Source organism: Puma concolor, unplaced genomic scaffold (assembly GCF_028749965.1).
Source record: "Puma concolor isolate L17-30 unplaced genomic scaffold, mPumCon1.1.hap2 unalloc_scaffold_27, whole genome shotgun sequence".
Taxonomy (NCBI): domain Eukaryota; kingdom Metazoa; phylum Chordata; class Mammalia; order Carnivora; family Felidae; genus Puma; species Puma concolor.
This window is the reverse complement of record NW_028240233.1, coordinates 1-12,641: the sequence shown is the minus strand read 5'-3', so window position 1 is coordinate 12,641 and position 12,641 is coordinate 1. Positions and strand designations below refer to the sequence as shown.

Genomic DNA, 12,641 nt, shown 5'->3' with positions numbered 1-12,641 from the left:
CAGGGGGACCTGTCACCAATAACAAGCCCCGTGGTTCATTTCACCTCTTCCTTAGGACCAGAAAACAGAAGCAAGTCAAATCTCAACTACAAAGATAAATTGCACTCAGGAATGACCATGTGGAGTGAGAAAGCCAATTCCATTCAGGACAGAAAATAAAAAACAAATATAACAGCTTATAGTCAATGACACAGTTAACAGAGAAAACACAAAAGGATTTGAGAATACCAACATTAATGGGGCACCTGCGTGGCTCAGTCGGTTAAGCATCCGACTTCGGCTCAGGTTGCAGTCCATGGGTTCAAGCCCTGCACTGGGCTCTGTGCTGAAGCTCAGAGCCTGGAGCCTGCTTCAGATTCTGTATCTCCCTCTCTCTCTGCCCCTCCCCAACTTGCACTCTGTCTCTCACTCTCTCTCTCTCTCTCTCTCAAAAATAAACACTATAAAAAATTTAGAATAGCATCATTAATATATCCTCAGATAGAGGTAAACAGTACATCTAATAAAAAGAACCAACTCAAGATTATATGAATGAAAAGTATTATCATTAGTAAAAAACTCAGTCTATGAGCAGCAGAAATGGTCGTTGAATAAATTAGAAAACTTGAGGGGCGCCTGGGTGGCTCAGTCGGTTAAGCGGCCGACTTCAGCTCAGGTCATGATCTCGCGGTCCGTGAGTTCGAGCCCTGCGTCGGGCTCTGTGCCGACAGCTCAGAGCCTGGAGCCTGTTTCAGATTCTGTGTCTCCCTCTCTCTGACCCTCCCCCGTTCATGCTCTGTCTCTCTCTGTTTCAAAAATAAATAAACGTTAAAAAAAAATTAACACAGAATTGCAATCGGTAGAGGTTGAGTTGGGATATGGAAGGGGAAACACCTTTCCTCAGAGCTACTGACTTCAAAGTTCTGGACCAAGAAGGACCTTAGAATGCATATAGATATAAAATTTTTTTTTCTAAAGTCGTCTCCACGCCCAGCTTGAAGCTTAACGCAGGGCTTGAACTCCCCACCCAGAGATCAAGCCGTGAGCTGAGATCAAGAGTCAGATGTCCAACCGACTGAGCCACACAGGCGACCCGTCCCTTCTTATACTTTTTATATGAGAATAGGGCTCCCTATTTTAAAGGGCTCCGTTTTAAAACTGTTACAAAGTAGGTTTTATATTTGCACTCAAACCAAACACTTCATCATTATGGTCTCTGGTATAAACCAAATCAAAAGAAAAGGGAAAAAAGTGTAGCAGCAACAACAGATTAGTGTCAATCAAGAGTTGGGGCCGACGTCATTTAGGAGCTGTGAGTTACAATGAAACTTATTCTGACGACCTTAGCTCAATGATGGCTCTTTCTAAACTAAAGAAGACTCCGTTTGTATTGTTCCTTTACACTCCATCCAATCCTGCCACACCTTAGATTTTTTTCGGACGTCCCTGGGCTCTCCAAGTGAATAGTAAACTAGGTGTAGGGGCCCTGACTCCCACCATCTCTACCAACCCAGAGCAGTGAGTTGGCAGGTGCTGGACAAACAATTTATCATCTGTAAGTGTGACTTTCCCTTCACCTAGTCTACTTAGCAGGTAGTCGCGGCCTCGAAGATCCCATGAGCCGTCCGGCCCAACGTCCCCACGCATCAGGCCGGACCCTCCATCCGCCGCCGACTTGGGCATCCCGCCAGAGACAGAACTTCCGAGCCGCCCCCGGCAGCGCCCCGGCGGAAGGACTCGGCCTCCACACTGGCGGGCGCCCGAGGCCCCAGCCAGGGGAGCCGGCCTCGCCCAGCCTGGCTGCGCCCCCGCCCGTGCCCCGACGCGGCCCTCACTTGTGCGTTTGCTGGTACAGCGGCTCCACGTCGCCGGCCCCGCCGGGTCCGGCCCTGGCTTCCCTGGAACACGTCCTCACGGCCCCCCCCCCCCCCCCCCGTCCGGCTTCCGGCTTCCGGCTCCCGGTCGCAGGACCCGCCCCCTCCTGCCGGCCAGGGCTGCCCCGGCGCGCGCCCTGCCGGTGGTGATGGAGACAGAAGAGGAGGGCGACGGAGAAGAGGCCCGGACAAAAAGGCTAAGAGTAGTCAGAGGCACTGCCGCAGATCGGGGACGAGGAAGCATAGTTGTGGGTAGGGGGGCGGGCTTCGGCATCGAGTCAGGCGTTGACAAGGGCAGTCGGAGAAGTAGGGACGTGAGGTCCTCAGAGCAAAGCTGCAGGAGAGCTGGTGTACACCTGCCATTCCCCAGCGGAGGCAGGCTTGGGGGGGCTGTTCTCGCTCTGCTTCCCAGTAAGCTGCTCAGTTGTGGGTCTGGAGCTTGCGCTCCGCTGGGCTCTTGTGCGCAAGCATCTCCTATGTCAAATATGTCCGGTTACTACTCCCCCCCCCCCCCCCCCATTTATCCTTCCAATAAACTCCCAATGAATGAGTGGTAACCGTGTCTTGTGTGCTGTGGGGAAACCGGTTCCTCTTGCCCTCAAGAGAGGTCGCGGTCTAGGAAAGGAAGTGAGATAAGGGTACAAATAAACAGCTGCTTTTTTTTTTTAATTGTTTTTTCAACGTTTTTTATTTATTTTGGGACAGAGAGAGACAGAGCATGAACGGGGGAGGGGCAGAGAGAGAGGGAGACACAGAATCGGAAACAGGCTCCAGGCTCCGAGCCATCAGCCCAAGGGGAGGCTGAGAAACGGAGCTCCTTGCGTCCCCGCCTGGAACCAGAAGGCTGTCACCCTCTCCTGCGCGGGGACTAAAAGTTCCACACCCAGAAAACGGCGAGGGGTCACTGTCTCTCTGTGCAACCTCAGCGCACTAGCTGGCTCTCCCTACCAGTCCTGCATTCACTGGTGCTCTTATCCAGCAGGGCCCAGTGGGTGTGAATAACTCAGCTCTCAAGGCAAGAACGACGCCTCAGTGCATATTTGAAAAGCCAAATCAAGTACACCGGGCTCCGGGGCAGGCGTCGGACTTGGCCTCCCTTGGGCCCAGAAAGCCTTCCTTTCTCCAAACAGCCCCTGCCACCTGGCCTTCCCCGCCCCGCCCCCGCCCCCACCTCTAGCCCAGCAAAGCCACAGGCTGACACTGCCTCCCAGCGCCCTGCTGGCCCAGCCTGGCTGGCTCTAGGCCACTCATCCGAGGAATTGAGACAGCGAGGTGGTCCCCCCTCAAAAAACCCTCAGTCCTTCCTCCTTTGGTCTCCCTTATTCCCCCCGCATCCTTTCCTACTCTGCCCTCCTGCTCCAACGTGGTTGGGGACCCTCAGTTCCAGTCCCCCCCGCAACCTCTGTTTGCTGGGTGTCGAGGGAGGGAAGGGCTGCCGGGCCCAGTGGAGAGGAGTGCGCGCGCGCGGGCACCGACTTCGGGGTGCGCGCCGCGTGCGCCTGCCTGGGGGGCCTCCACGTGGCCGAGCAGCGCGGGGTCCTGGCAGCGCCCCTCTTCCTTCCTTGCACGCCCAGGAGCTCTCTCTGTTCTTCCCTCGTATGGGGCCTTCATTCAGGGCCTGAGCGCACCGTTCCTTCCATCTGTAACACTCTTTCCTGAGTCTTCCCCTTTCTAACTCTGACTCATTCTCCAAGGCTCATCTTATATGTACATTCCTCCAGGAAGTCTTCCGGGCTCTGCCCTCCTCCACTCCGGATTAGAGGGCTCACCTCTGTACTTCCAGGCATCCTGCCTCCCTTCTAGCTCCCTCTAGGCTGTTGTAGCAGCTCTACAGGCTGTTGTAGCTCTAGGCTTACTCATCTGCCTTCCCTGTGAGAGGGTAGGACCGGGTCTACCTTGCTCAGTGTGGAGCTCACAAAGCTGGCTCAGTGCTGAGCACTTGGTATGTTCTCAGTAAATAACTGTTAGATGAACGAGTAAATGAATGAATACATGAACAAATAAAAACCACTCCCAAAGCTTGCGGTAATTTCCCCAACCTAGTGGGAAGGTGATTTCTGCTCGGCTCTGGCATTTTTCCTAAGGGGGCGTCTTGGGCGGGCACTAGCTGCATGCGTGTGTGTGTGTGTGTGTGTGTGTGTGTGTGTGTGTCCGGGACGCTCACCTCTTGCTCAGCTCCTTCAGGGCCCCACTTCGGCACAGGCCCAGGTAATCCCCCAGAAGCTTCAGCTGCTCCCGTCTCCTCCGGACGAGGCGCATCTGCTCCACATGCTCGTACAGCGAGGCATTCACCAGCTGCAGGTTGATGAGGGGTGGGCCCGGATCTGCGTCAGGAACTTCAGAGCCTGCCGGCAGATCTGGGACACCACCAGACGGCAGACGGTGGCGGTTGGGGGGGGGGGGCGGGACAGAATGGCCGTTCGGTGAGCATCTCTGCGACAGGCACAGTATTACCCACCCACTCACCCGCCCTGCCACCACCGTCCAAGGGAAGCGGTGCCATCTTCATTATACAGATGAGGAAATGGAGGACCAGAGATGATGTGACCGGGCCTAGGTCCACAGCTCATAAAAGTCAAGATCTGAACCCAGTTGCCCTAACTCCCAAACCTACTCTCCCTCCCAGGCACTAGCTGCGGTCCCTCCCCGGCCACGTTGGGTCAATGCCCCTCTCCCCCCGGGCCTACAGATCCTTCCCACTATTTCCTGTCTTCCCAGCCCCCATTTTCCTGCCTAACAGAAACAGGCACTGCCCCAGCGCCGACCCGGGAACCAGGTGACTGTCTGAGTCAGGCTCCAGCCACAGGAAACTACAGATCAGACACAGCTTAACAAGGTTTCCCGAGCGCCCCCACCCCAAGCTCTGGCCAGCAGCACCAACCAGGGCTCCCCCAAGTCCCCGTGTGGAGGGGAGCGATCAATCCCAGCCTCTCCCACTGACAGGGTGTTACAGGTTCTACCCTCGGCCCTGACCCTAATGCCAAAGCCGGTTACTGAGCGCCTACTATTTGCCCGACGGTGGGCTGCGGATCTCAACCATATCCTTTCTTCGGGCTGATGACAATTCAATGGGGGAGGTGTCACCACCCCCATTTTACAGATGAGTAAATGGAGGCTCAGAGAAGCTAAAGTGGCTTATCCAATCTACCTGCAGAAAGCAGAGCCCGGGTCTAAACTGAGGTGTTGTCTCTGCACACTTGGCTGCCTCATTAACTACCAAGAAGCTTCTCTCCCCTTCAGTCTCCTCCTTGGTGTAATAAGAAGGCCGGAGGATCTGAGATGGTCTCCACCATCAACTACCATGCAGTGGTTAGGAGTCAGGCTTTCAAGTCAGAATTGAATTCGAATCCTGGCTCTACCACTGCCTACCAGTAGGACCTTGTGACACTTATTTAACCTCTGTGACTCAGTTTCCTTGTCTATAAAGTGGGGAAAAGAAAAGCATCTCTTACGGAATTATTTTGAGTTTAGGTTAAAATAATGATAATAATAATAATAATAATAATAATAATAATAATGCAGGGGCGCCTGGGTGGCTCAGTCGGTTAAGCGTCCGACTTCGGCTCAGTTCATGATCTTACGGTTCACGGGTTTGAGCCCCATGTCGGGCTCTGTGCTGACAGCTCAGATCAGAGCCTAGAGCCTGCTTTGGATTCTGAGTCTTCCCCTCTCTCTGCTTCTCCCCCACTCGTGCTCTCTCTCTCTCTCTCTCTTTCTCTCAAAAATAAATAAATGCAAAAAATAAAAAATAAAAAAAAAAAAAGTTGTCCGGATGTTGTAAATAGCGAGTGTGTTTTATGGCCAAAGAATTATTTGCATCTGTGGCGGTTCTGAGGTTTAATATTCTATATGCAGTTAGTTAAATACTTACCACTGAGGGCAGGAGTGAGGACAAGGTAACCAACAAAAAGCCAAAGTGAAGCTAATGTCCTTGGGGTTCCGGTCCCCAGCAAGGTGGAGGCTGGGGTGGCACGGAATCTAAGAGTCACGTTCCCTGTGCTCTGACGACACATCCACACGTCAAGACTGCATGGCCAATAGGCCTGGGTCTTGAGAAACAAATAGCTTCTTCTTTGTGCTTCTGTGTCTGTCTTAAGCAGAAATCTGTGCCTTTGGGAGAAAGCCAAGTTTGTGCTCCTCCAGGCAGGCTCTGACTAAGTGAATGAGGGGCTGAAGGTGTGGCAGGCCTCAGGAGAAAGAAAGGGCACTGATGTAAGGCTCTAAGAGACTGGCGGGTGCCATCTCCTGTAATGTCCTCTGAGGCAGATACTTATTAATCCTTCTTTATAGATGAGGAAACTGAAGTTAAATAATTTGCTAATGGTAACATAGCTAGGTAGGTGGGTAAGCTCAGGTGGAGAAGAAGAAAAGAGAGATCTTAGAATACATCTTATTCAAAAGCATTTGGTGAACATAAAAAAGTACTCAAGACTAAATCACACTAAATGGTACCAAGTGGACAGAGCCTGTTATAAATCAGTATGAGTCCAGAACGATCCCAACTTTACAAATGTATGTAAACAAATATACAGAAAAGGCTGACTGCTCCAAGGGGAAGTACAGCCAGTTGGCCAGCCCACCCATCCATCCACCCGTCCATCAGTCCACATCCATCTACCCATCCCTCCATCCACATCCATTCACCCAACCATCTGTCTACATCCACCCGCCAACCCATCCACCCATCTATCTATTCACAACTATCTACCCACCCATCCCCCATCCATCTAGAAATATAATCTATCCTAACTATCTTTCCTTATCTATTCTTCCTCTCCCTCTCTTTCTCTCTCTCTAGTTGCTGGTGCCTTAAACAGTTTTCTCCATGGCCATGGGAGCTGCAGAGAACCACCCTCAGACCTCCACCTGAGGAACGAGGCAGGCACTGACAGAGTTCTGCCCAGGGGCTACAGACCAGCAGCACAGTTTTCTCTTGGTTGGCCCTCCCACCATCATGGGGCCTGAACCAGTGACCCTAAATTCCCTAGAGCCAAACTCCTCCACACAAAGAGCAGCAACAAAGGGGAGCGACCATTCCTTTGTCACTCCTCAGCCCTGTGTGGCCACGACTGGTTGGGCCCAAGGCTTACCGGGCGCTTGGTGAGGTCCCAGTTGTGGATGATCCTGGCCGGAATCACCGAGGCATCGTCCTGGTGGCAGATGTCGCAGTAATAGAGGCCAGAGAAGGCACAAAGCTTGGGTCGTACAAACGAGAAGCCAATCTGCCGGGAGCAGCCTGGGGAGAGGGACGGCAGGAGAGTGAGCAGTGGCGGGGCCAGAGTCTGGGGACAACGCAGAAGCTCCTAGGCAGAAGGACCTGCTATTTAAGGAAGGGGCAGACATACAAGGAGGACACAAAGATCAAACAACCGTCACTCACATGCCCACCGCTGAGAAACAACCCCATTACTTAGTCTTTACGACAAAACACCATTAACAATTATTGCTGCCATTTTGCAGCCGAAGCAGTCGGTGCACAGAGAGGTCAGGAGACCTGCCCAGTCACAGGACGATTAAGTGGCAGAGCCGGTAATCGGATTTGGGTTGGGTTGGTGTTAGAGCCCACATCCTCTTCTACCTAGCTGCCTGTGTTCAGTGTTCCCACTGCTTGCTCACCAATGCCAACCTCCCGTAGGCCCACCCCTCCACTGGGGCCCAGAAACGGAAGCAACCGAGTCAGCGCCTCAGCAAGCAGGGTAGGAGCTGGGGACATGGGGCCGGCCGACAGGCAGGGAGTAGGTGGGGAGGCCAACCGGAGGCAGGACCGTCTGGACACTGCCTGGTGCCAGCTTGGAGTCAGACAGGCCGGACATCTCTGGACAGTGGTGCAGGGTCCGGCTTCAGCTCCTCTGCTGGAGGTCCCTCCACAGCGGCGGGCGGTGGGAGTCAGAGTGGGGCTCAGATCCTGAGCACATGCCTGCCTCCCACAGGGCCAGGGGAAAGAGGCCCTCTGGCCTTGGGACGAGAAGGGCTGGCTCTTCTGCCTAATAGCTGCCTCATCCTAACCTTCGTCGAGGTTTTACGAGGTTCCATTTCAGTATCTATAAAACTCAGCTGCTCCTTGCTCTCCTGTGGGGGTGATGACCAAGTTTAAATGAGATGAGGCTTTGAAAGTGCCCTGTGAACCATGAAATACAGCCAGATGCCGGCGGTGGGCATCCACCCGGCCACAAAGCCATGCCTGCAGCAGGAAGGAAGCCCAAGCCCCCAGATTCAGTCTCGGCCTGAGGGCTGGCGGGTGAGAGGCACAGTGAGAGCCGCCCCCTGCCAGCATTCACACCCACTGGGGGACCCTCCTCACCAGCCCTGGGGGGCCTGGCCTCCTCCACGAGCCCAACACCCACAGGCGGAAAGTTCAGAGCGTGAGTGTTAGGGGTTGGCGGGTGTGAGGAGGGAGTGAGCAGGGACTTGAAAATGTCTTCTGCAGGAAGAAAACCGCAGACCACTTCCTTCCAGATGCCCGAAGCAGACTTTCCCTCCGGTCCCACAGGCTCCAGCCAACAGGATGGTCCTCAAACCACCTGCAGCTGCGTCTCCTGCTAGGGCACCCTGCGGCAGGGCAAAGTCCTCACAGTCCCCCTGGAGAACCGAAGGTGATGGAAACAGGGGTCTGGGTCGGGGAGAAGAGCTAAAAATGGAACGTGAGCCATGGAATATCTCACAGCCTTGAAAAGCAATGGGGTGGAGAGGCCCTGCGGGGACACGGCCAGAGCGAGCCTCTAGGACCGTCAAGGTCCTCATCTGGCTTCACCACAGGACAGGTTATTGTTAGGACTAAGTTAAATAATCCAAATAAAGCAGCTGGCCCGGTGGTCCCACACAGAAGGATCAGACTTGAGGACAGTAATGATACGGCAGATGTACTGACGTAGAATAATATCCATGATACATTCCTCAGTAGAACAAAACCAAGTTGCAGAACAATATATACAGCTGTGCTGGCCCGTACGGTGGCCACAAGCCACAGGCGCCCATTTCAATTTAAATACCTTTAAGTTAAACTGAAAATTTGGTTCCTTAGTCACACTAGCCACATTTGAAGTCCTCAGGGGCCACAGATGGCTTGTAGTTACCATATTAGACAGCACAGATCTAGGATATTTTCACCATCGGAGAATGTTCTATTGCACAGCACTCAGTAGGATGAGCTGTGCACCCACAGGTCCCAACCCTCGGCAGGGCTGCTGGCCTCGGTGGGTGCTGGGGAGGAGCAGAGGCTACGTCTGCTGCAACATCCCAGGGGTGGCATGGGGACGCTCGTGGAGAGCCAGGACAGGGCAGAGAGCCTAAATCGGGAGCCCCACCCGAGGCAGAGTGAGGCGGGCAGGCTGGGGGTGGCGGGACAGCAAGGGGGCACCTGCACAGAAGCAGCCCTGGGAGTCGAGGCCTTTCTCCGTGGGGATGGCCACGAGGTACCGCAGCAGGAAGCCGTTCTCCCGCGTGGCGAACTTCAGCACCTCCTGACAGTTTTCGTCCAGACTCCCGCCCAGTGTCACCGCCTCCTCGGCCCTCTCCAAGTAGGACGCCAGGACCTTGCGCACCAGCTCCCTCCACAGGGCGGCCTCCTCAGCATTCCCGGCCTGCAGCTTCAGGACGGCCTTGGCCGTGATGATTTTGAAGAAGGATGGGCCCCCGAGGCTCGTGTCTGGCAGGATGTCTCGGATGGTCTCAACTCCGTGGCTGTCACTTAACATTTTCTCGTTGTTTCTCACTCGGAAGCACTTCAGAGACTCCAAGGATAGGGAAAAAATATAGGGCATCCAGGTCCTGTCCGTGTACAGGTACAGAAGGGATTCTTTAATAGCGTCTGGCTCGGGAACTTGGGCAGAGGACCAACAGAACTGTGTGCCCTGGAGAGTCTCGGGCTCAGTGGGTGGGTCCGGGTGGGAGGGGAGGCCACCCTGGGGGGCGTCTGGGGGGTCCTCGGGCTGCTCCGGGTACTGGATGTTCACCCACTCATCCTCCTGCTGGGGCCGGCACTTCTGTAGGGCCTCCCGCACCCGGTCCAGCCAGTCCTCGGCTTCGTCCTGGGAGGAGGCCCGCAGGGCCAGCAGCTTCCTGCCAGAGAAGACCAGCTCGAAGCGGCCGTCGCCGTGGGCTGGCCCCACGGCCTCGCATCGCAGCAGGGAGCAGTTCTCCACGCAGGTGCGTTCCTCGGTGTTCAGGTAGAGGCGGAACTCCAGAGGGGAGAGCTCGCAGAAGAGTTCCTTCCAGATGCCCATCGCCCCCCGCCGCTCCACGGTGCCCAGCTTCATGAGACCCCGGAATGGGTTGGACAGCCCTGGGGGCAGAAAGAGGCACTTTAGACGGCGGGCCAAGCCTCTACCTCCCGAGGCCCTGCAGCGGGTGGGGACAGGGGCTGCCGCGAGAACGCTTTAGGAGTGCCTTCGTCCCATCCGCACCCTCAGCTGTTGACCTTGTTCCTGAATTTTACTGAGAAAAAAAAAAAAAAAAAAGGACTAAAAAAATTACCTCCACAGAGCCCTCACTATGGCATCTGTACCCACACTCAGACTTCCCCCTTGTCACCGGGGATGAACTTCCGGCTCAGTCTGAGGCCTACTCCTCCGTCTGCACAGGGGACCCCTCCCCACTGCCCACTCAAGGACAGGGACGTCTCTCCAGCAGCCCCCCCCCCCGCCCCCCACCGTGTCACTGCTTTGTCCCTTCCCTCCTGGCTCGTTCCCATCAGCACACAAACACGCTGTTATTTCTGCCATCTTTAAAAATAGCTTTCTTGATGGCACTCACATTTCTAATTACCACCCTGTTCCTCTGTCCCCTTTACAGAAAACCTCGAGGAGGTGTCACAACTGTCTCTGGTTCCCCTGCTCCCGTTCCATCTTGAATCTGCTCCAGTCAGGTTTTTGTCCCCTCCTTCCACTGAAACGGCACTTGGGAAGCCCCATGCCCTCCTTGTCACCAAATCCCAAGGCTAATCCTTGGTGCCAATCTGGCCTGACCCATCAGTATCTCAGGACACAGCTGAGACCCTCCTGCCCTCATGAGACACTTCCCTCACACGGCTGCTGAGGGGCCACTCTGGGTACTCCTCCGCCACGACGGGCCACTCTTCTGTCCCCCGGGCTCACTCCTCCGCCTCTCCCTGACATGTCAACATTGGAGCACCCCAGAGCTCAGTCCTGGGTCCCCTTCTCCATTGACACCCGCCTCCTACCTGATCGTGCCTACGCTCAGGGCTTTATGCCAACAGCTCCCCAGCGTTTATGTCCAGCCTGAACCTTGCCCTTGAACTTCAGGTTCAGATCTCCACCTGTGCCATGTATGGCTGATATCTAATAGGCATCTCAAAATTGACATGCCCGAAAATCAATTCCTGCCCCTCCCACTGCAAACTAGCTTTTCTCCCAACATCCCTCATCTCATAAATGGCAAACTGCATCCTTCGAGCTGCTTGGGCTAAAAACCTTTCCTTTCTGTCACACACATACACACGCAGCCCGTCAGCGAATTCTGCTGGCACATCCGGAACCCTCTGCTTCTCACCACCTCGACCGCTACCACACGGGCTCCGACGGCTGTCACCCCTGGCCTGGCTTGTGGCGAGAGCCTCCTGACTGGTCTCTCTCCCCTGAGGTCCTTCAACATACGAGCCAGGATGACTCCCCATTTAAAGGAAGTCAGATCACGTCCCTTTGCCCCAAACCCTGCAATGACTGCCATCTCCCTCGGAGGGAAAGCTAACGTCCCTTCTGTGGCCCGCGAGGCCCTCCGTCACTCCGCCCTCATCTCTAACTACCCCCTTCCCATCTCCTTGGTTTCCTGGGCACGTGCCCATGGCAGGATCTTTGCATCTGTTCCCCTGCTGGAGCCACACAGGTCGGCCCGTGCCTTCCTGCCTCTCTCCCTGCACATCTCCTCAAATGTCACCTTCTCTGTGAGGGCTTCCTTGGCCACCCATATGAAATAGTACGCTCCCCCCCGGCACTCCCCAAGTTCTCCACAGCAATTATTATCACCAGTCCATACTATACATTTACTTGTTAATTCCCTTCTTCCCTGCCTCTTGCACTAGGATATAAGAAGTCTGTGAAGACAGGGACGTTGCTTTGCTTCCTGCTGTGTCCCCAGCACCCAGAACAGCCTGGCACAGCACAGATACTTAATAAATACCCGCTGAATGAGCGTGTGCCTGGACACCACACACCCCTCTATGCTCCCTGGTTCCTAGGGCTCTGCCAGCAACTGGGGGGTCCAAAGGATGCACAGTTCTCTCTTCCGCAGCCTGAACTAGCCTTGGAGATTTCAGATAATTGTATAGGGTCTTCCTACCCTTCAGGGAACCTGACGGCCTAGGCATGAGGCACACTTTCTCTGGCATGGTTACACGGACTACAAGAAAAACCTAAAAGAAGCCAGTGTGGAGACCAGGGCTCTCCTGAGCTAGGAACCTGGCCGGAATCGTCTGCTGGGTCACGGCAAACAGAAAATGAAGTGAGAAAGAGACCGGCTCCAGGGCAGACTTTTCTGTTTGTGGGGGTTGTGGAGAAATTCGCTTATGGTTACTGAACGCTTTTTAGAATTGCACAGGGTGCGGAACTCGAGCTGGCCTCGTTGTAAACAGCGCACAGAGGACGGCTAACAGATGGCAGAGCTGATACACCCCCACCAGAGCTGTTAAACAAACCATCGAAGACAGAGGTCTCGGGAAGGGGCACTGAAACGCCTTCCGGAGGCAGGGTTTGCTCTGAGCTACAGGCAGAACCCAGAGTCGTGCATAGTCACACGACCTCGGGGGGCGGGGGGGGGGAAGTTTCAGTATTTCAA

At 54.8% G+C, this 12,641-nt stretch overlaps 2 protein-coding genes across 3 annotated transcripts in view; both read right to left on the bottom strand.

The window, feature by feature from the left end:
• Positions 1–1,908, bottom strand: part of LOC147571431 (leucine-rich repeat-containing protein 37A2-like) — a 32,870-nt gene extending 30,962 nt beyond the window's left edge. Inside the window, exon 1 of the mRNA XM_086696367.1 lies at positions 1,815–1,908. The gene's annotated coding sequence lies outside the window, so the exon portion shown is untranslated. The remainder of the gene's footprint in view (positions 1–1,814) is intronic.
• Positions 1,909–2,372: 464 nt separating this feature from the next.
• Positions 2,373–10,509, bottom strand: LOC147571430 (putative pleckstrin homology domain-containing family M member 1P). Of its 2 annotated transcripts, XR_015247374.1 has the most exons (4): positions 9,211–10,509; positions 6,944–7,089; positions 4,018–4,210; positions 2,373–2,468 (listed from the first exon to the last, which is right to left on the bottom strand). XR_015247374.1 is itself a non-coding variant. In XM_086696363.1 (3 exons), exons 1-3 carry the CDS (start codon positions 10,106–10,108, stop codon positions 4,142–4,144), a joined length of 1,113 nt encoding a protein of 370 aa, XP_086552489.1. In that variant the 5' UTR covers positions 10,109–10,509; the 3' UTR covers positions 3,927–4,141. The 2 variants fall into 2 exon arrangements, 1 of the variants encoding a protein (XP_086552489.1); XM_086696363.1 differs by lacking the exon at positions 2,373–2,468 and having other exon boundaries at positions 3,927–4,210.
• Between the last annotated feature and the right edge of the window lie 2,132 nt (positions 10,510–12,641).

What these genes read in the sequence shown, in the direction of transcription:
- LOC147571430 (XM_086696363.1), bottom strand. Translation starts at nt 10,108, where the DNA reads ATGAAGCTGGGCACCGTGGAGCGGCGGGGGGCGATGGGCATCTGGAAG. An exon ending in CCAGGGCTGCTTCTGTGCAG is followed by an intron (nt 7,090 to 9,210) that starts GTGCCCCCTTGC and finishes CCCTCTCCCCAG; the next exon opens with GCTGCTCCCGGCAGATTGGC. An exon ending in GGGACCTCACCAAGCGCCCG is followed by an intron (nt 4,211 to 6,943) that starts GTAAGCCTTGGG and finishes GTGGTGTCCCAG; the next exon opens with ATCTGCCGGCAGGCTCTGAA.